This window comes from Hypomesus transpacificus, chromosome 23, assembly GCF_021917145.1.
Source record: "Hypomesus transpacificus isolate Combined female chromosome 23, fHypTra1, whole genome shotgun sequence".
NCBI lineage: Eukaryota > Metazoa > Chordata > Actinopteri > Osmeriformes > Osmeridae > Hypomesus > Hypomesus transpacificus.
Genome location: NC_061082.1, coordinates 20,185,565 through 20,205,646, shown reverse-complemented (window position 1 = coordinate 20,205,646; position 20,082 = coordinate 20,185,565). Strand labels below are relative to the sequence as shown.

The window sequence follows — 20,082 nt, the reverse complement described above, 5'->3', positions numbered from 1 at the left end:
TGCTAAAAGCAGTGAGGTCCCTTCCCATGCCAACTGCCACTCTGTGTCATATCTTATTCATGCGTACCACTGTCCGTTTTAATTAGTGATTTCAGGTCAGCAAAACCCCCTTCTCCAACAGGCTGCAGCTCGGCAGACGCGTGAAAGAAATGCCTTCAGTGTTATTTGATCAAAAATAGGCCATTACAGCCATAATCATAATAGCGACAGCCCCTTCCGTAATGTATGCTCTCCTTAAGCAATCCATCTCCGCGTGAAGCAGAAAGAGGATATTAAGGAGAAGCAGAGGGAGAAGGAAACATGATGAAACACAAAAGCAGAGATCTGCTGAAACAAAAGGGCTCTACCAGACAAGGGTAATTATAATGTAAGCAGGTCCCATCATTTTCAAAAACCTCAAACGTGGCTTTTTTTTTGGCCCATATTAGCACTAGAATTAATTATGATAATCACCTATGCACATAAGAACAAACCTCCATTCCAGAAAGCCTTGCCTTGCACTATCTTGGACATTAACATTTACTGGATTTTCAGTCTGTTTCATTATTGCTGTATGAGTCCACGGCTCATACAATTATGTGAATATGATCATTTTCTTTTTCATTGAGTGTTGCAGATAAGAGGTCTAATCTAAAAGTAGACGTTTTGGTATCATTTGCATCCAAGAGGACAGCTACAGATGAAATGTCATTTGAATGGTTTTGGTTTATACACATATAAAATCCAAACCAGAGGGTGTTTGCCCTCTGACTGTTCAACCAGGAATCAGGTGAAATCTGGGTTCTCGAGACAACATGGGGACTCTTTAAAACCCGTCTCAGAACCATTCTAAATGCCTCATTCAATGTCCTATTCACACACAACTGCATTCACAGCAAGCTGCCATTGTACTCCTATCTAATAAATTATGCTTTGTTGCATATTCATGGCTGCTTTGCTCAGAGTGGCAGAGGAAGACAGACTCTTGGGTCCTGGGAAAATAGTGGTGTGGTTGGGCTAGACCAGTAGATATGTCACACAGCATTCCTCTGTGATTACACGTGCTGCATGCAGACAGAGGCTGATTGCTAAGCTCTGTCTGAACAAGGTTCATTTCTGGTTTGTATTGTTGTCGTGTTACGCAAGCCTATGCCATAAAAGGAACAGCGAGCTGGTAGTTAGATCAACTGATCAATCAACTCATACCTACCGGATACATTGATAGGGTTATAGAGTAAGGTCAATTAGGTTATATATTAATTTGTTGTTACATTCAACAACACAGGATTTGAATGCATACAGGAGGGGTTTACTTTTTACATTACGTTGTGTTTTTCAAGTATCTGTATGCTCAAAGCTACTTCTTTATAAATCCTCTTTGAACCATGAAGTCAAATCCCAACACAACCTCTCTTCAGGTTTTCCTGTCTTGTGTGTCACTTTCACCTGACCTCATAATTTCTCTGTTTCGGGGTCACAGATTGGTTGGGATTTAGGTAACTACTGGAATATGCTCATGGAACTTCCCTAAAGCACCAGTCAGCACTGGCTGCAGTCTGTCTAACACTGTCTTCCGTAGCCTTTAGATTTACAGACAATCAGGCAACAGTTGTAAGACTGCGACGGAGTACAATTGTAATCTGTCCAATCTCGGCACACAAGAATAATACTATTGACATATTTTGAATGTATTAGAATGTAAACAGCATGAGACATGAACATATGGAATCCCATCCTGTCTGCTTGAACGGAAAATATGTGAATGAGATTTGGATAAAAAAGTGATTCACTGTCCCGCCTAGTGGTCAAAGTCCTTAATCACAGGATTGGAAACCGAAAGTAACACATCTACAAAACAATTAAATCATCAATATTTCTACAATGATAAAGCAGATGTAGAACATTTGTGAGGAGGCACAGCCATTAATGAGCTACTTTTTTGGACACCAGGGAGAAATAAACAGAAGTGAAATACTCATCTGGTAACAGGAGGGAACAACCCGGCTGTTTCCTTGTGGCTTTGTTCAGGATGATCCCTCCACAGGGTCAACTCCTCCTGCTGGGGGCATTCACAGCAGTGGACTTCCCTACTACAGACTAAGACCTAGACAGAGTCTAGGACACTCCTGGAGACGCCGATAAGAGAGCAGGTGAGCAGTCGGAAACCGCTGGGAGGGTGTGACACTTCTCAGATGACAGTGATTTATCTATCCCTCAAGGAGTAATTAGACTGTCCTTAATTTGGTGTCCTAATTCATCTCCTTCTACTCTATTATAGATACACACAGATGTATAATTAGTTATAATTATCTGTAACCATCACAGAAAAGAATGCCGATGTGACCCCTGGGAGGTCAGAGGGCAGATATTGGCTGTGCACTGCAGCATGGGAAGTACAGTCATTGGCTTCTGGGTCACACAGGGTTGTAGCCTCTGTTGCAACTCATGACCCAGATCAATACTGAATGGAATAACAAAGTCTCTTGCCTCACAGAGGGCGGTCAAAAGTACTTTAATATTCAAAACAAACAAACAGCGGCTTGTCTCCAGAGAGATGCAGCAGTGAATGTATAACGATGAGCAAAAAGCTTTATGTCACTAATTATGAAGCTTATTCCAAGACCTACTCCCAAAGTTTGATTATTTTTTTCACATTTTCTAAAGGCGTGTTTGTGTTATTTGATTAAGAATAGTCTTGGCATTGATTGGTAATGTAAGGCCAGGCAACCATCATCATTTATCACACACTATAAATACAAGGATGACCACAGGCTTACAGCCACTCTCTCACAGACAAACCCTCTGGAAGTTCAGTTTGAATCTGTCTCCTTACAAGCCTTGACAGCTGCACAGATGGACAACAGATTATCCTCCCTTACATTCAATTGCTGTGATCAATTACATTTCTCTCTTATCAATCTGTATCAGGCTGAAAACCCTGACCCCAGGCGCCAGGGCGATAATGTTCCATAATACGTCAACAAAGGCAATCTAGCGAGAGAGATGTGTGATAGTGTATGTCAACAGCAGTAGGCAGGACAGAGAGCACAGGAGCCTCTGCAATCACTCCATGCACAGGCAGCCAGGAAACAACAAGAGACCTGAACAAAGGCTCATGAGCTTTTGATGATTAACCACAGTGACTCTTACAATTCTACTGAGAAATGTTACCAGCGTTCCACAAACAACCTTGAGTATACATCAGGAAAACACATTTGACCCATTCTCATGACAAAGACTACTTGTGAAGAACCGGTTAGAGCTTAAAAACAAGGCAAAGCAGTGGTCAGCAAACTGCATGTCTTAGGAATACAATTTCAAACACTGTACAATTAATTCTACCTAACCACTCTGTATTTGCAAATATTCTTAAGTGGAAGAATAAAGTTTTTGTAATGCAGACAGGGCCAACCCCAATGAAGCCCGTTCAAACAGAACATAATGCAATGGGATTGGCTAGATCATTGACCTACTGTGTGCCAACCAATCAAAACATGTCTTCTTGATAGTGTACGATTCAACCCCACCCAGAAGAACCGTCCGTTAGCAGGCGCTAGGGCATGTCCTCCACCTCCTCCGTCTCCACCAGGCAGGCCTCGTCAGGGGCCGGGCCCCCAAAGGGAGGGTGGTACTCAAACGAGGTGAAGACCGCGGTGCCCATGTGGTGTTTCTGGTGCAGGAACCAGATAGAGGCTGAGGCCCCCATGATGACTACCACGCTCACAATGACCAGGGCGGAGAGGAGGGGGCTGGGCTCTGAGGGGGGGGGGGGGGGGGGGGGGGGACACAAAGCAAGGAAGGTCACCACTCAGCCCTCTGTCTCTCTAATGAGTGAAACAATGGAAAACAAACAGCGTCTGAACTGTTGAACTTACTTGATTTGCCTTCCTCTGCTGACACTGAGAGGGTGAAAAAAAGAAACTGAATGCAACAATTGAACAACACAAATCGTGATTAGCAATCAGACATATGGTTACATGAGCTGGCGGTGAAGTGGACCTTACTCTCGACACTTTGGCACACCACCCCGTTCTCCACGTCGTCAACACAGCTTATGTTCTCCCACTTCCCCGTGTTGGTGTGCAGCGCCACGCAGGTGTCCAGGGGACTAAGGTCGGAGGAGTCACCGTCCTCCCAGTTAGTATAGCTCACAGCAGTCTCATCCGACCATCTCATCTGTTCGACTCACAAGACAAAGACTTTGACAGTTAATCATTAAGCAGATGCTATTATCCACAGAGAAGTGCATACAGTACAAGCACCAGCATCATCAAGGACTATAAGTGAACTAATGACAGTTGCTATACCCAGCGCAGTAAGAATGGCCAGGTTTCCCAGATTCGTTAAGAAGCTCTTAACGCTAAGAGCTTCTCAGGAGCGTTCTAAGAGCATTCTAGAGCGTCCTTAGAACGCTCCTAAGAAGCTCTTAGCGTTAAGAGCTTCTTAACGAATCTGGGAAACCCGGCCAATATCTGTTTCTCCAGAACAACACCACAAAAAGACAAGAACGTCAGGGTGTGAATCCTAGTGTACTTCTTTAGCTTCCTGAAGACTGACTTTTGTGAAAACAGGACATCCTGCTAAAAGGACTCAAACAGTCTTATGATGTAGCCTAAGTTGTCTTTATATGCACACCAGGACACACTGGACACCAGACAGCACTCATCCACCTAAATAAAAGTGATTTTCATGTTGTTTCATATTCCTTCGTGTTAGTATATTTTATAATTGACACCATATGATTCAAGATTATTGTACACAGTGTATTTCCTCCCCATTATGCAATATTCCAGTGGAGTGCCCCACTTACTGTCAGTGTCATAGTACATGCCAAGCCACATGTTGGTGGTCTCCTTCCACACCTTTTTGCTGTAACTGATGACAAAGTCATTCTCTTCGGCACTCTGAATGGTCACTAGTTCTACAAAGTAAAGATGATGACATGTTGATGGGTTTGAAAACAAACAAATAAACATCAAGAGTTTAGCCTCCTGTGGATCAGATTAAATCATAGCAGCACGAAGTTAGTAGCATACCATATCCGATGCATTTGGATTTCGCATCTTCACGTGTATAGCTCTTAATTGTGTCTTCTTCTCCGTGGACGAAATGGTAGCATCTTTGTCCGAAAGGCACCCAAGTGCGTCCATCTGCAGGACAATCTGTGGAAGGGAACTAGTTAACTTACAGCTCCAGAAAAGCACTCTCCATAGCTAGCTGTTTCACTTCATCACAGCATTGACGTCTATAAAGTTTTTATCACATGTTCTTAGAAGAACCATAGAAAATAAATAGTGGCGTACTACTTTTGATCCTATTCATTTCAAACGCGTATCTCACATTCCATTTTAGAAAACTCGTGATGTCGAGACTAATCCTTATCACGAGTTGTTTCCAATAATAATCACGATAGATATCGAAAAACAAATGTCAAGGGACGATCACACAATTAGAACGTAATCATAAACGAACACTATTTATAATTTGCCTCAAAAAATTGTTTTGTTTTCCTTCATTAAAATGATACAATGCCAAATGTCAATGTTTGGGCACACGTGGGCTACATTAGACTCAAACTGACAGAGAAAGAGTTTAGTTAAGATTTGAAGAGTCTAGAAACACAGGCGTAAGTACAGGTCGAAACTGCTTCTAGTGCACATATTTAGTTACCATATTGTTTAATGTACAGCTTTCACTTACCACCACCTAGAGCTGATTGAAGGTAAGCTATAAAGACAACGACATATAAAGAGGAACGCCTGTGTGTCCTTAGTAACTTCATGTTTAAGAGTCAAAAATCATGGCTCTAAAGTCAACAGAATGTTCGCGGAGTTTGTGCTGGACTCCAGCACTCAACGCGAGAAAAGACAAAAACCGTTTAGTGGCGCACGTAGCGTAGGCCCACGCTTCCTCAAACAACCCTGAATGTACTTGAGTGACCCCGTATGGTTGAGCGAAGTACACCATGGAAGTGCGAAATTAATAAAATCTAAAATCCTAAGTCATCAGTTTGCCCTCAATAAATGGTATTAAAAAAATGTCCGAATTGGAAGAGAACAACTTTATTATAAAGTTACAGGGAGAAAGCTAATTGGAGATGTTGACAACCTTAATTGATTAATTTAATGTAATAGCATCACTGATGTTGTGGACAGAATTTGTTTCTTTTCAAACGATACCTTGACATATTTATTTACTCGAATTACTATGAATTCTATGCAGACCTATGAAACAATGTTAATCGTAGAATCGTCCTCTAGATGGCGGTGTACGTGCATTTTACTTAACTACGCAAGCTATGGACTATTGTTTTTTAAATAATAAATGTATGTGAAGAATATGACCATTTCTGCCTCACAGACATGAGTGAACTATTTATACTCACTAAACATTGAATTGCATTGGACCCTAACCAATGTCAACGCCTTGTCTTGAGGCACTGAGTCTAAATGGACAACACTATGATGGCTTTTTGGTTTGAGCATCCTTGTGCTTTATCTGTGTTGTGCCTGAGGACTGTTCAAGGCGTTACACAGGGAGATGTAGGAACAGATCCAGTGGGATATATGGAAGCCACAACATCAGACAAAATAAATAAAAAAAAACGTCATTTTCTATCGAATATGAACACTAAACCCAGTCTGCAGCTTTTTGTCATAAAGACACAATGCGTCTCATTAATCCAGATAACAACTTTAATCAGTAGTTGTGTGTGTTGGTAGTAAATGTAGCGGTCCACACCGAGGGCGCTCTGCTCTACCGTGGCTCCATACAGCAGTGTGCTGAAGAGGGTGGAACAGTGTGGTGAAGAGGGTGGAGCAGTGTGGTGAAGAGGGTGGAGCAGTGTGATGAGAGGGTGGAGCAGTGTGGTGAAGAGGGTGGAGCAGTGTGGTGAAGAGGGTGGAGCAGTGTGATGAGAGGGTGGAGCAGTGTGATGAAGAGGGTGGAGCAGTGTGATGAAGAGGGTGGAGCAGTGTGGTGAGAGGGTGGAGCAGTGTGATGAGAGGGTGGAGCAGTGTGGTGAAGAGGGTGGAGCAGTGTGGTGAAGAGGGTGGAGCAGTGTGGTGAGAGGGTGGAGCAGTGTGGTGAGAGGGTGGAGCAGTGTGATGAGAGGGTGGAGCAGTGTGGTGAAGAGGGTGGAGCAGTGTGGTGAGAGGGTGGAGCAGTGTGATGAGAGGGTGGAGCAGTGTGGTGAGAGGGTGGAGCAGTGTGATGAAGAGGGTGGAGCAGTGTGATGAAGAGCATAGCAGCCAGACGCAGGTGGCCGTGCCTCAAACAGCTGCAGCCTGCGTCCCGCTGCTCGTCTGGAGCTCTTGGCTTCCTGTGGGGTGGCAGCACACCCAGCAGGACACCGCCAGTCCCATCTGCCATCCTGCAGCCTGGCCATGGTCCTCCCCGCCCCCCCCCCCCCCCTCTGGTACCCCTCTCCGGTCCCCCTCACACCCCCCTTCCCCCCGGCTGGGTAAGGCATGCTAACACCGTGACCAGGAGGTGGTGTGAATGACCCCTCTCGCTGATCTGTGGGAGTGTTGTATCATACTGTTCACACTGTCGGGCCAGCACAGTAGAAGGGCTCAGAGACAGCAAGCCCAGCTCCGCCACTCTGAGGACAGACAAGAAATGGCCACCATTGTTTCAGCACCCATATGGTAAATGTGTTGATTTAGTGTTACGTCCTTTGTTGCACACATGGACACATTTAATAATGAAATTGCTAAATCAATTCACTAGTATGGCAGGGGTTTAAAGTGCAAGTCCATTTGAGTGATGGGCAGAGAAGAAAACCTGACAACAATTCAGTAAAGTGTTGATTTTCTCCCCCATCCTGGATCCTCTCCGGGTGCTGTTGAGCGCTCCACTCCCCACGCTCCACGCTCGTCCTAAACATGTACAGTAGATGACAGGGATGGGGACAGCTAACAGAGACAAATAAGGTCCCTCCTCCATCACACCAGACAACAAGTCACATCAATTCTGAGCGAATGACAGAGCAGTGTCAACCTCAGCCCTCTGGGACCGAAGGTCACTGTCACTGTGTTGACACATTACTGGAATTCTCATCTGGTCCCCGGAAATGGCCTGGATGAAAATCCTTGTAGCCTTGGTACGCTCTGGGCTGTTATGGAGATATAGACATACTGTCCTATTTCCTGTCTCTCTTTCTCTCACGTCCCCTCTCACTCTCAGATCATTTCCTGAAGCCATTTGAGTATGTATGACCGTCCCTCAGCTCTACTGATAGGGACTGTGAAATGGTTTCCTGTGAGTGCCTTATCTGTGAAGGGTAAGGTTACAAGAATCATCTGTGGCTGATAGAAGCCACAATGAATGGAAACCATCCCTGATTCCACCCCTTCATATTGAATAAAATGCTTTCAGGTGCAATTGCTCCCTAAATACATAGGGCAACACCATCACCAAGGGGAGTTTACAAAACCAAGGCCTTGTAATGACACATTACAAACAAAAGCCATTTAAATTGTTCTCATATCAGTTAGTAAAACTTGCCGGAATTACTATAACACCATAGGCCTTTACAAACGTTTCAAAAATCAAAATCAGCATTGTTGTTTCACTATACTTGCATACAAAAACTAATTGTTTCCATTGGTTACTGTAACTCAACATTTATAAGACAAGGCATTTGAAAGATGGTGAATTCCCTCAAATGCTCCTTTAAATGTGACACCTTACTTTCAACTTCTGTGTTCACACAGTAATGTTTTTTTTTTAACGGTGTGAATATTCACATGCATGGCAACTTGACAAACAGAACATCACACTAAATAGTTCCAATGGAAGTTTTTATTCAAAAAAAAAAAAAATCAAAGAAATGAACAGAAATAAAGCTTAGGTAACAATCTACCGAAAAAACATATTTTTGGCTTTAACAAACACTACAAAACAAAAATACAGAAGGTTTCCTTAAACTGGACATACAAGTTACCACTGGCAAATGTGTGGCACATGTAAAACAAAATAAAACAATTAACTCTCATATAGATATCTCTATGAAAATCTTTTATTTCTTCAAACGATCTGTACAAAACTTTTTCTCTTCATAAATTATTATTTTTTATATAACTTAATGACTGTTCAACACGATGGTTAATTAATGAGCATGTCTCCCTTCGATGCACGTTTCCATCTCTAGCCAGACGTAGTGTGGCACGCGGTTCAGACAGCTAGCAGCATGACCCTCACAAGCACTCAACAGTATAACTTCTCTGTGTCAGCCAGCCCTCAAACACATCTCAAGTACAGGCCCCACAGACCTGTCCTCTGGAAAACGCAGGCCAACCACAGGGGAAATGCTGCAGGTCTGTCTGGACCTGGTTGTTTATTGGAGCACAGATCCTGTGAATACCACCACTCTCAGCTCTGCTGTCGTGTTCCCTCTCTTTTCAACACCTCCGTCAGCCTCTGAAATCGCTTGTGATGAAAGCAGCAGTTCATCTTTTGAAACTATGAAACTGAATGTCTGAATACAACTCAAAACATGCTCAACGCACAATTGTCCCCATACTGATTGGAATAAAACCTCTTAAAAAAAATTATGTCCGGAAAAAAAATGTATTTAAAAACCACCTGAAAGGAAACAGCTGTATGAGGCCAGCTCCTGAGCGCGGCGTTTGGTCTGGGAGGGCCGGCTGGACCTGCTCACCCGGCCTTACAGAGGAGAAGGAACACTTCGAGGTAGATAACTGGTCAGTCCGACCACCAGGTCTAAACACAGGCTTTCTGGAAGACAAACTTAATCTACTGTGATCCTAAATAATAGTACTTAGCAATAACATTCTCCATTGCACCATGTAAAACTGATCATTACTGTGTTTTTGTAATTGGATAGTTTTGAAACTGTATTCCTTTCTGGTTCATATTTCTTTACATTGCATTTTTCCAACAGCGATTAAATCCATGTGTGGCACTTGTTATATCCAAGTCTTCCTTCTTGTTCGTCTGTGTCCATACTTGAATAAAACCTACAACAACTGAATGCAAATGTACAAAAAAAGGCACATTCTCCAAACTGAGATGTAGTCTGGAAGAAGAGTCAGTTACGTCAGGGGTAGAAAGAAAAATGACGCTATTTGTTTTTACATACTAGCTCACAGTCTTTGGTGAGGTAAACTATGATTGAAAGTGCCAAGCTTGTTTGTTTCCTATGAAAGAGCTAGGTGCAATATAATCTACATATCTATCTCTGTGTTTTTCCTCCCAACTCAAACTCCATAGAACGTTTTCCTAAGTCTTAATGGAAGGCTTTGATAGTTTTGCACAATCATCAATCCATGTTCGCCTGTTTGCATTTCAACTGAAAAGTGAAAAAGACACATCATGTCAAACTGACAGAGCAACAACAATGTCCCCCAAAAGACAATACAAAAACAACAACCCCCCCCTCCAACCCCCCCCCCCCCCCCCCCCTCCAATATTCCTCACCTCCAATGTTCCCCACCCATGTCTAATCTACAACACCAAGGAATCAAAAAAGGCAAGATTTAAAATGCAATCATTCAGCATAATTTCTACCATATTCAACCAACCAGAGAGACATGTATTATCTTCTGGTGATAGAAACATGACATCTTCTTCAAACCAGAATCAGAAGATCATTTCACTAAAATCATTTTTTTTCCTCTCTACATTTTCTACTCAGACTCAGATATTTTTTTTTTCTGAGGGGAAAAAGCAAAAACACATAACACAGCAGATTTAATTTGCTATATCCAATAGAAAGCCCTATTTAGCTGATTTACAAGGCAATAGCTCTCCCTTTCTAGCATGGCCAGCCTTGGAGGTTGCCTGTACAGCTACTGTACGGAAATTGTTAAGGCAAATTGTATAAGACAGCAAGATCAATCTAGAGCAGACCACTAAGATAAATCACTTTACAAGGAAAAACACTGAACACTTCACCATAGCAACACGCACACAGCAAGCACAAAACATAATTTTCAAGATGTCTCACTAATAAATCTTCAGATAAAAACTATTTCAATACAAAATAAGAGAAAACAAAATTAAAATCATAAAAATATGAACAGAAGACATCTTTACTATCATGCAGTTAAAACAGGGAGTCACACGATCCACTAGGTTCTTGCATCCATGTGACAATCATTGGTAAAAAATAAACGTTTAGTTTTTCCTTATCAAAATAAAACTTTTTTTTTTTTTTTCTTGTAATTAATCCTTTGTTTGCACCTCATGGAACTTATAGCAAAAATAGTCTAACTTATTCTCATCACAAACATAAGGAAATCATTGCAGAACCTGCAAAATGGTGATAATTCCTTAATGTTTGAGCCATCCAAGAAAGACATGATTGTTTTAGCTGTTGTCCCAATCCTCTGCTCAACTCACACCTGAAACCGCCAAACAGAGGTTACATGTAACACATTCTTAATATTGACCCAGTATACGTCACCATGCCACACATATCATCTAGTAACGAAGCTCTTGATAGTGAACATGTAGTCAAACATTGCATTCCATGTTACATTACATGCAGACGCTTTTATCCAAAGCAAAGTATTCTGTAAATAGTGCAAACAGAAAGTAGAAGATGAGGCTTGTTGTGCAGCAGCAGCAGACCCACCTCTGTGTTACTTGGCCTGCTGGTAGGCGTACTGGGGTTGATCTCCAGATGAATCTCCAGGCTGCTGCCCCCCGTGTTCCTGCAGGAGACCACAGGCCACAGTCAGCCTCGCCTCACACAGCCATCTAACACTGAGGGCACCAAGTCATGTCTAGCTTCTCGTAACCAAAGTTACGATGAAAGTCAAGTTACATTCAGTAAGTAAGCAGGCGTTCTAGAGAGCGTGTCAGCCACTAACCTCCACTGGAAGAGTCGTAGTCTGCAGGTGTGCATACTGGGGAATATACGCTCCTTGCATAGGTGTATTAGCGGCCATAAACTGTACAACAAATGACAGAACTCAGTCATGACATATCCATATTTAGTACAAGGACTGATGAGATCTCCCAGTAACATACAAACTAGTCTTTGTCCCAGGGTTCCAAATGACCGATGATTTCATCCAAACTATGAAGAAATCCTGAAGACTGGTTTGCAATCTTATCCATATGTTCTTAAAAATGTTTTAACGATATGAAATCATTCGTGTGGAATCGACACATTGTGAACAATAACTTAAGATTATCCAACCTGATATTGACTCCTGAATAGTATATCCAGCTCTACTGGCGTGTTACATTATGAATGGTGATGTGTGTCTCCCCCCCCTCCCTCTGGAACCCTTCTGGCTCTCACCGCTCCTGCACCGCCCAGGGACAGGTGGCCCATCTGCTGGGTGAGAGGGCTCATCATGGACGTGGGCTGCAGTGACATAGCATGGTCCATAGAGGGTGATATCACCGCTCCCTGGGACAAGAGTGAGAGAGGGTAAGACCGAGGCAGAACACAGAGAGACAGTCAAGACAGCATTTTCTTTCTCCTGAACAAACAAAGGGTCTGGAATCAGCAGATATAAAAACAACAAGAAGTGTAAGAGAGAAAGAGGACCAAGTTTCCTGTTGAGCCTCTGTCTTATCGAGACGGGAGGAAAGGGTTTGGACCTAGAATAACACCCTGAGAAAAGCCTCCCTTCCTGAGCTGGGTATCATGAGCACTAACCCTGTGTTGGGTTACAAGGGGAGAGAGAGAGAGAGAGAGAGAGAGAGAGAGAGAGAGAGAGAGAGAGAGAGAGAGAGACAGACAGACAGAGAGAGAGAGAGAGAGAGAGATCAACTGGGCTCAGTGTATCAGACTTCATATCCGCAGCACACTGAAGACGGGCCACGGTTTCACCAGACCCTGACAATCCATTCTGCTGCTCTGGAACAAGCCTGGGGCACTTGGGAGTATTTGAAAAAGCTTCCTTATCAAACAGGCTAATTGAATGTCCTGAAGAACCCCACTTGCTCAAAACCATCTGTTGGAATCATCAAACAGCAGGGGCTTGAGGCTTCACCACATCGCCATGGTGATCTTCATCCTGGAGAGCAAGAGTTCCTGCTCCAAACCCTCCTTTCAACACCATAGCAACCCTTAATCCCACCAGACCCTGTCACACTGTACGTCTGACTACACTGGTGTCCCTTCCTCTCTCTACCACACAGAGAACAGCTTTATCCTGAGCTGTGCACTTCACTGGAATATGGGCAGACAAAGAAGAGAGAGAGAGCGAGAAAGAGGGAGAGAAGGAGTAAGAGAGCGAACGAAAGAGAGACAGAAAAAGAGAGAATATCCAGAAGAGAGAGAAAAAGACATTAAAAGAGCAAAAACGAGAGAATGACAGAAAGAGAGACACAGAGAGAGAGAAAGACATAAAGAAAGAAAAATGAGAGAGAGAATGACAGACAGAGAGAGAGAGACAGAGAGAGAGAATGACAGAGAGACATGCAGAAGAGTTGGTGACTCACTGGGTGCTGCATGATGTAGGGTTGGTGTGTCACCCAGGAAGGGTTCTGTACCTGGAACATCAAAAACACACGCTGTCAACACACAAACACACACACAGGCACTCCCCTTCACAGTACTGGTAACCTGGTAACCTTGTAACCTGGTAACCTGGGCCAAACCCTAGAAAACACACCGTTCAGGGTCCAAATGTTATCATGTACATATGTGCTTATGTGTGCAAAAATTATAAATATGTATTTATCATGGAGAATTGATTACATAATGAATTGATTCTGACCAGTATCAAATGCACTTGACTCATACCCTCTGAATAACGTTTGTTCACCAGTTATTTCACTTATCAAGAGTAAACTAAAAAGAGTCTATTTTTGGTGAATACATCCGTACCTGGTAGGTGGAGACAGGAGAGAGATAGGGAGACATGGAGGACTGAGCCATCATCCTGTTGGCGATACTGTAAGGAGATGGGTAGAACCTTCGGAGGGAGGAAGAGCACATTACAAAGAGTCCTGACTTTAGCGTGCTGACAGGAAATAGGAAGTGTCCTGGAGTGTGGCAGGGCTCACCCGTTCTGCATGGTAGCTGTGGTGGGGTCGTATGTGAGGGTCATCCCAGCCTGAGGGGGGCGACACAGCACGACACGTGAGATGAGGCCCACTGACCCACAGCCTGGGGCGCCTCCACACACACACACACACTTTAGCAGCTAGCGCACTAACACACACACACACACACACATTAGCAGCTAGCACAAAAACACACACACACACACACATACACACACACACAATAGCAGCTAGCGCACCACTGACTCGAGCCTGGGGATGCTAAACGCTACAGTACACATTGGCTAGTGGGCCAGGTCAAGCGCTCCACTGATCTCTGTTATCAATGCTTGTTGGGGTGGGTTTGCAAAATGCTTTTTGGTTTTTATAGACGGATGATAAAAGTCTGTATCAATTCACAAGTCTTTCCCATTCCAAGTCAGTCAGACCCAAGCCCAGCCACCCTCATCCGCATGCTGTCAGAGAGCGGAAGGACTCACCAGTCTTGCGTCTCCATCTCTCACCCAGGGACGGCCATTCTGCACAAATTTATTCTGGCTTAGCCTCTTTTTCTGCCCGCCGTCAGCAAACTTACACAGTAGGGGCTCAGGGGGCGCTGGAGGGAGAGGAAGGAAGAGAAAGAGGGGGGAGAAAGAGAGAGAGAGCGAGAGAGAGACGGGGGAGATGGGGGAGGAGGGGAGTTAAAAGGAGTGAGAGAGAGGGAGAGTGTGTGTGAGAGAAAGGATGTTCTCTAACACTATCTATGCATAGTGCTGTCAGCCCTGCTTACTGTCCTGTCACACCCCGCCCCGCCCCACCCCGGCCTGGCCAGGGAGAGACCAGCCCTGTCAGCCTGGGAAAGACCAGCACTGTCAGCCTGGGAGAGACCAGCACTGTCAGCCTGGGAGAGACCAGCCCTGTGAGCCTGGGAGAGACCAGCACTGTCAGCCTGGGAGAGACCAGCCCTGTCAGTCTGGGAGAGACCAGCCCTGTGAGCCTGGGAGAGACCAGCACTGTCAGCCTGGGAGAGACCAGCCCTGTCAGTCTGGGAGAGACCAGCCCTGTCAGCCTGGGAGAGACCAGCACTGTCAGCCTGGGAACACAGACAGGCTTTGGCAGCCGTGGAGCTGTAATCCCTGGCCTTTCCTAAAGGCGGTATGGCCAACCGAGACTATTTCAGTCTAATAATCCAATTAAAAAGCTTAGAATGGGAAAGAAAGAGAGAGAGATAGGGAGGGAGAGATACAGAGAAGCGAGAGAGAGAGAGAGAGAGAGAGAGAGAGGTAGAGATAGAGGGAGGAAGATGTCCTCACAAGACAGCTCTAGTGGTGCGGGGGAGAGCGGTCTGTCTTGGCCTGATCCCTGCTTAGACACACAGGGATACCAGGAGACTGACCAGTGCAGCTCAATCACCCAACACTCAGCATGTTATGTACAGCTATTCACTCTGAAAGGCAAAGACGCTACAGGGTCATGCTTTTCTCAACACTAGGATGTACATCCTTTCTTTTCTACTCAACACCATTTCCTCTTGTCTCTCTCTCTCTGCCTCTCTCTCCATGGGTCTATCTTCAGTGTCTCTCTCTCTCTGCCTCTCTCTCCATGGGTCTATCTTCAGTGTCTCTCTCTCTCTGCCTCTCTCTCCATGGGTCTATCTTCAGTGTCTCTCTCTCTCTGCCTCTCTCTCCATGGGTCTATCTTCAGTGTCTCTCTCTCTCTGCCTCTCTCTTCATGGGTCTATCTTCAGTGTCTCTCTCTCTCTGCCTCTCTCTCCATGGGTCTATCTTCAGTGTCTCTCTCTCTCTGCCTCTCTCTCCATGGGTCTATCTTCAGTGTCTCTCTCTCTCTGCCTCTCTCTTCATGGGTCTATCTTCAGTGTCTCTCTCTCTCTGCCTCTCTCTCCATGGGTCTATCTTCAGTGTCTCTCTCTCTCTGCCTCTCTCTCCATGGGTCTATCTTCAGTGTCTCTCTCTCTCTGCCTCTCTCTCCATGGGTCTATCTTCAGTGTCTCTCTCTCTCTGCCTCTCTCTCCATGGGTCTATCTTCAGTGTCTCTCTCTCTCTGCCTCTCTCTCCATGGGTCTATCTTCAGTGTCTCTCTCTCTCTGCCTCTCTCTTCATGGGTCTATCTTCAGTGTCTCTCTCTCTCTGCCTCTCTCTTCATGGGTCTATCTTCAGTGTCTCTCTCTCTCTGCCTCTCTCTCCATGGGTCTATCTTCAGTGTCTCTCTCTCTCTGCCTCTCTCTCCATGGGTCTATCTTCAGTGTCTCTCTCTCTCTGCCTCTCTCTCCATGGGTCTATCTTCAGTGTCTCTCTCTCTCTGCCTCTCTCTCCATGGGTCTATCTTCAGTGTCTCTCTCTCTCTGCCTCTCTCTTCATGGGTCTATCTTCAGTGTCTCTCTCTCTCTGCCTCTCTCTCCATGGGTCTATCTTCAGTGTCTCTCTCTCTCTGCCTCTCTCTCCATGGGTCTATCTTCAGTGTCTCTCTCTCTCTCTGCCTCTCTCTCCATGGGTCTATCTTCAGTGTCTCTCTCTCTCTGCCTCTCTCTCCATGGGTCTATCTTCAGTGTCTCTCTCTCTCTGCCTCTCTCTTCATGGGTCTATCTTCAGTGTCTCTCTCTCTCTGCCTCTCTCTCCATGGGTCTATCTTCAGTGTCTCTCTCTCTCTGCCTCTCTCTCCATGGGTCTATCTTCAGTGTCTCTCTCTCTCTGCCTCTCTCTCCATGGGTCTATCTTCAGTGTCTCTCTCTCTCTGCCTCTCTCTCCATGGGTCTATCTTCAGTGTCTCTCTCTCTCTGCCTCTCTCTCCATGGGTCTATCTTCAGTGTCTCTCTCTCTCTGCCTCTCTCTCTCTCCATGGGTCTATCTTCAGTGTCTCTCTCTCTCTGCCTCTCTCTCCATGGGTCTATCTTCAGAGCTCATGCATGAGAGCTTGTGTTTGATATCAAACAGGGAGAGGAATAGACGTGTCGCATTCTTACCAAGGACTCCCGGTGGCGTCTTAATAAACTTGCCGTTGAAGTGAGAGATAACTGCATCACATTTCTCCGGCGACTCCATCCTGAAACACATCGGAGACACATTTAATCGATTCCCAGACGTATTATGCTCAAACATCACATGGTTTCCAGGAATTAAACACTTTATGCCTGAGGTGAACAGGAAAACTGGAGCTTTCCTTGACAAATCAATATCAAGGAACTTTCATGTACGTCGGTTAGCAGTTTGCTAAAGTGCATTTAAGGTTAATAGTTTATCTGCCTTCACAGAGAAGCTGCATGTCGAGACTTGACCACACACACCTCACACACACACACACCCATACACACCTCACACACACAGAAACACACATTCCTATTCATGCAGAGATAAGGCTGCTTTATGAATTGAAGGCTGGGCCTCTCTCTTTCAGGTTCTCCAGTCAAGTGTCTCGTTATGCAAGCATGACGGAAGGAGCCCCGTGGAACACTATAATTACACCAGACCCGTCATTATAAAACTGCTCTTCAGAAGACACTTCAATACATTAACTCTTCATAATCCCCTGTTATCAACAGCCAGATAGCATTCCCTCACTGCCTCAGAGATACACTGAATTAAATGTAGAGCTTAACTGATGGAATTATCATTATTATTATGATTATAATTAGCCATTCACTCAAATAGACGGTTGTGAGGGCGTGGCCTTGTCAAGAGTCGTGTGAACTATTGAGTTTTGACGTGTTTACTTTGTGCTTTACAAGGGCTAAGTCCACTTTTTAAAGTGGTTCTGAGGCTGATGTTTTTAAAGTGGTTCTGAGGCTGATGTTTTTAAAGTGGTTCTGAGGCTGATGTTTTTGCCCTGTTTGGCCCCGGCGGTGCGAGGAGCTGACCTGGCGAAGCCCACTCCTCTGCTGCCTCCGCTGGAGTCCCTGAGGACGCGCGTGGAGATGACCTGTCCGAAGGGCTTCAGCATGGCCTCCAGCTCCTGCTCGTCCATGGACAGCGGCAGGTTGGAGATGTACAGGTTGGTAGGGTCCTGCTCTTGTTGCTGGTGAAAAAGAGGAGAGGATGCCAGAGGTCGTTGATCATGACACACAGGAACGGTCTTGGAACTCTCCAGAAAACACAAGCTATGCTTTCATTCTCGCTGCACATCCAGGCTGGCCTTGGTTTCAGGCTCCGAGAGCCAGGAAGGAAGAAGGTATTTTAATACTGTTTTAAACACCATCCCCCTCCAGCCACTTCCAGCAGCACTGCACAGACAGTTAATCCGCAGAACCATTTTGGCTCCATGAGATCGACCTAGCAGCAGGGAAGGGGTTACATCAGTCCATAATCCCTCCCCGTGTTTCTCCCTTTTCCCAACTTTCACTTTCTTTCTCAATCCCCCCCCCCTCTCTCTCTCTCTCTCTCTCTCTCTCTCTCTCTCTCTCTCTCTCTCTCTCTCTCTCCCCCTTTCTCTCTCTCTCTCTCTCTCTCTCTCCCTTCTCTCTCTCTCTCTCTCTCTCTCTCTCTCTCTCGCTTTCTTTCTCCATCTCTCTCTTTCACTTTCTTTCTTTCTCTGTCTCAACTGTTCTCTCTTTCTGTCTCTCTCTCTGTCTCTCCCTGTGTCTTTCTCTCTGTATCTCTCTCTGTCAGTCTCTCCCTGTGTGCATCTCTCTCTCTGTCTCCCTGTCTCTCCCCGTGTGTGTATTTCTCTGTCTCCCTGTGTGTGTGTCTCTCTGTCTCCCTGTCTCTCTCTCCGTCTCTCCTTGTGTGTGTCTCTCTCTCTGTCTCCCTGTCTCTCCCTGTGTGTCTCTCTCTCTGTCTCCCTGTCTCTCCCTGTGTGTCTCTCTCTCTGTCTCCCTGTCTCTCCCTGTGTGTGTCTCTCTCTGTCTCCCCGTCTCTCTCTCCGTCCCTCCCTGTGTGAGTCTCTCTCTCTGTAACTCTCTCGCTCTCTCCGTCTCTCTGTCTCTCTTCCTGTCATTCTCTCTTTCTCCTCCTGTCCCTGTGTGCTGGGGGTTTGATCTAAGAACAGGTCACTATGAATAGTGATGAGGAGCGATTAGCATGCAGCCCACGGCTGATCCCAGCCTGCATCAGCTGATTCCAGCCTGTATTTCAATAGCATCAGCAGAAACCCAAGACACGGCTCCAGCTCTCCTGGGAGAGCGCGCTCCTCATTAATATTCATCAACGTCCTGCCGCATTCAGGCCAGCTACAGGGATGGATTAGATTACCAGAGTCATACGCTGACAGAAAAATCCACATCTTACTATTAGGGGACAAGGAGTAGACCCTCTGCATGGCACCCAGAGAAGGTGTTCAATCAGAGGGATTGGTGTGAGCGGAGAGGGGGGGGTGGGGAGCCTCACTAAGGCTTTGTGTGTGCGTGTGTGTGTGTATGCTGCTCTAATAACTGTGGAGGGGAAGCCAATATGAACACTCCTCCCTGTCCCCCCCCCCCCCAAACACACACACACAGGCAACATCACACATCCATACACATGCACACAAAATTATAACACACGCATATTCTTATAAAGCTCTGACACACACATTACATGCACACACACACGCACACACACTAATTATACACAAGGGCAGAAAGGTTGCCTTAATGCCTTTCCCTGAAGGCTTACCTCAGAGCATGGACGTCAAATTATTCATCCTTAAATAGGCTCTAAAATATAATATAAGTCACAGATAAATTGTCAGTTTTGTTTAATAATAATCCACAAAATGTATAATGATCGATGAACATATTGAATATATAATCAAAGGAAATCAGTGAGGGGAGAGAGAATGACCCCTACTCACTGCTGCCTGATTCTGACAGGAATTCCAGAGAAAGATATGGAAGATTAAAATAAGTTTTGAGAAAGTCATTACCACATATTTTAGCTCGGAGTCATCCAGAATATAACTTCTCTGACAACAAGCCTGCCTCCATCATCATCTGGGAGAAATTAGTGAGGGAGAGAGCGAGAGGGGAGGGGGTTGGGGAGAGAGAGAGAGAGAGAGAGAGAGAGAGAGAGAGAGAGAGAGAGAGAGAGAGAGAGAGAGAGAGAGAGAGAGAGAGAGAGAGAGAGAGAGAGAGGAAGAATGAGAGCGAGTAAGCGAGAGAAAAAGAGAGAGTACGAGAGGTATAGGGGCAGAGAGGGAGAC

General features: G+C 45.2%; 2 protein-coding genes across 5 annotated transcripts in view; both read right to left on the bottom strand.

The window, feature by feature from the left end:
- Nucleotides 1–2,475: 2,475 nt before the first annotated feature.
- On the bottom strand, nt 2,476–5,868 carry cd302 (CD302 molecule). The gene is made up of 6 exons (XM_047046061.1): nt 5,680–5,868; nt 5,016–5,141; nt 4,790–4,900; nt 3,984–4,163; nt 3,855–3,878; nt 2,476–3,735 (listed from the first exon to the last, which is right to left on the bottom strand). Exons 1-6 carry the CDS (start codon nt 5,759–5,761, stop codon nt 3,533–3,535), a joined length of 726 nt encoding a protein of 241 aa, XP_046902017.1. The 5' UTR covers nt 5,762–5,868; the 3' UTR covers nt 2,476–3,532.
- Nucleotides 5,869–8,766: 2,898 nt separating this feature from the next.
- The window catches only part of LOC124484929 (RNA-binding motif, single-stranded-interacting protein 1), a 32,392-nt gene continuing 21,076 nt past the window's right edge, over nt 8,767–20,082 (bottom strand). For 2 of the 4 annotated variants that reach the window (XM_047046055.1, XM_047046056.1), the window contains exons 5-14: nt 17,825–17,982; nt 16,934–17,013; nt 14,454–14,569; nt 13,975–14,024; nt 13,796–13,883; nt 13,408–13,458; nt 12,257–12,367; nt 11,820–11,900; nt 11,582–11,660; nt 8,767–11,348 (exon numbers count right to left, since the gene is read on the bottom strand). In XM_047046055.1, coding sequence (XP_046902011.1) covers nt 11,589–11,660; nt 11,820–11,900; nt 12,257–12,367; nt 13,408–13,458; nt 13,796–13,883; nt 13,975–14,024; nt 14,454–14,569; nt 16,934–17,013; nt 17,825–17,982 — 807 coding nt within the window. In that variant the 3' untranslated portion in view covers nt 8,767–11,348; nt 11,582–11,588. The remainder of the gene's footprint in view (nt 11,349–11,581; nt 11,661–11,819; nt 11,901–12,256; nt 12,368–13,407; nt 13,459–13,795; nt 13,884–13,974; nt 14,025–14,453; nt 14,570–16,933; nt 17,014–17,824; nt 17,983–20,082) is intronic. The other 2 variants (XM_047046057.1, XM_047046058.1) reach the window with 1 other exon arrangement.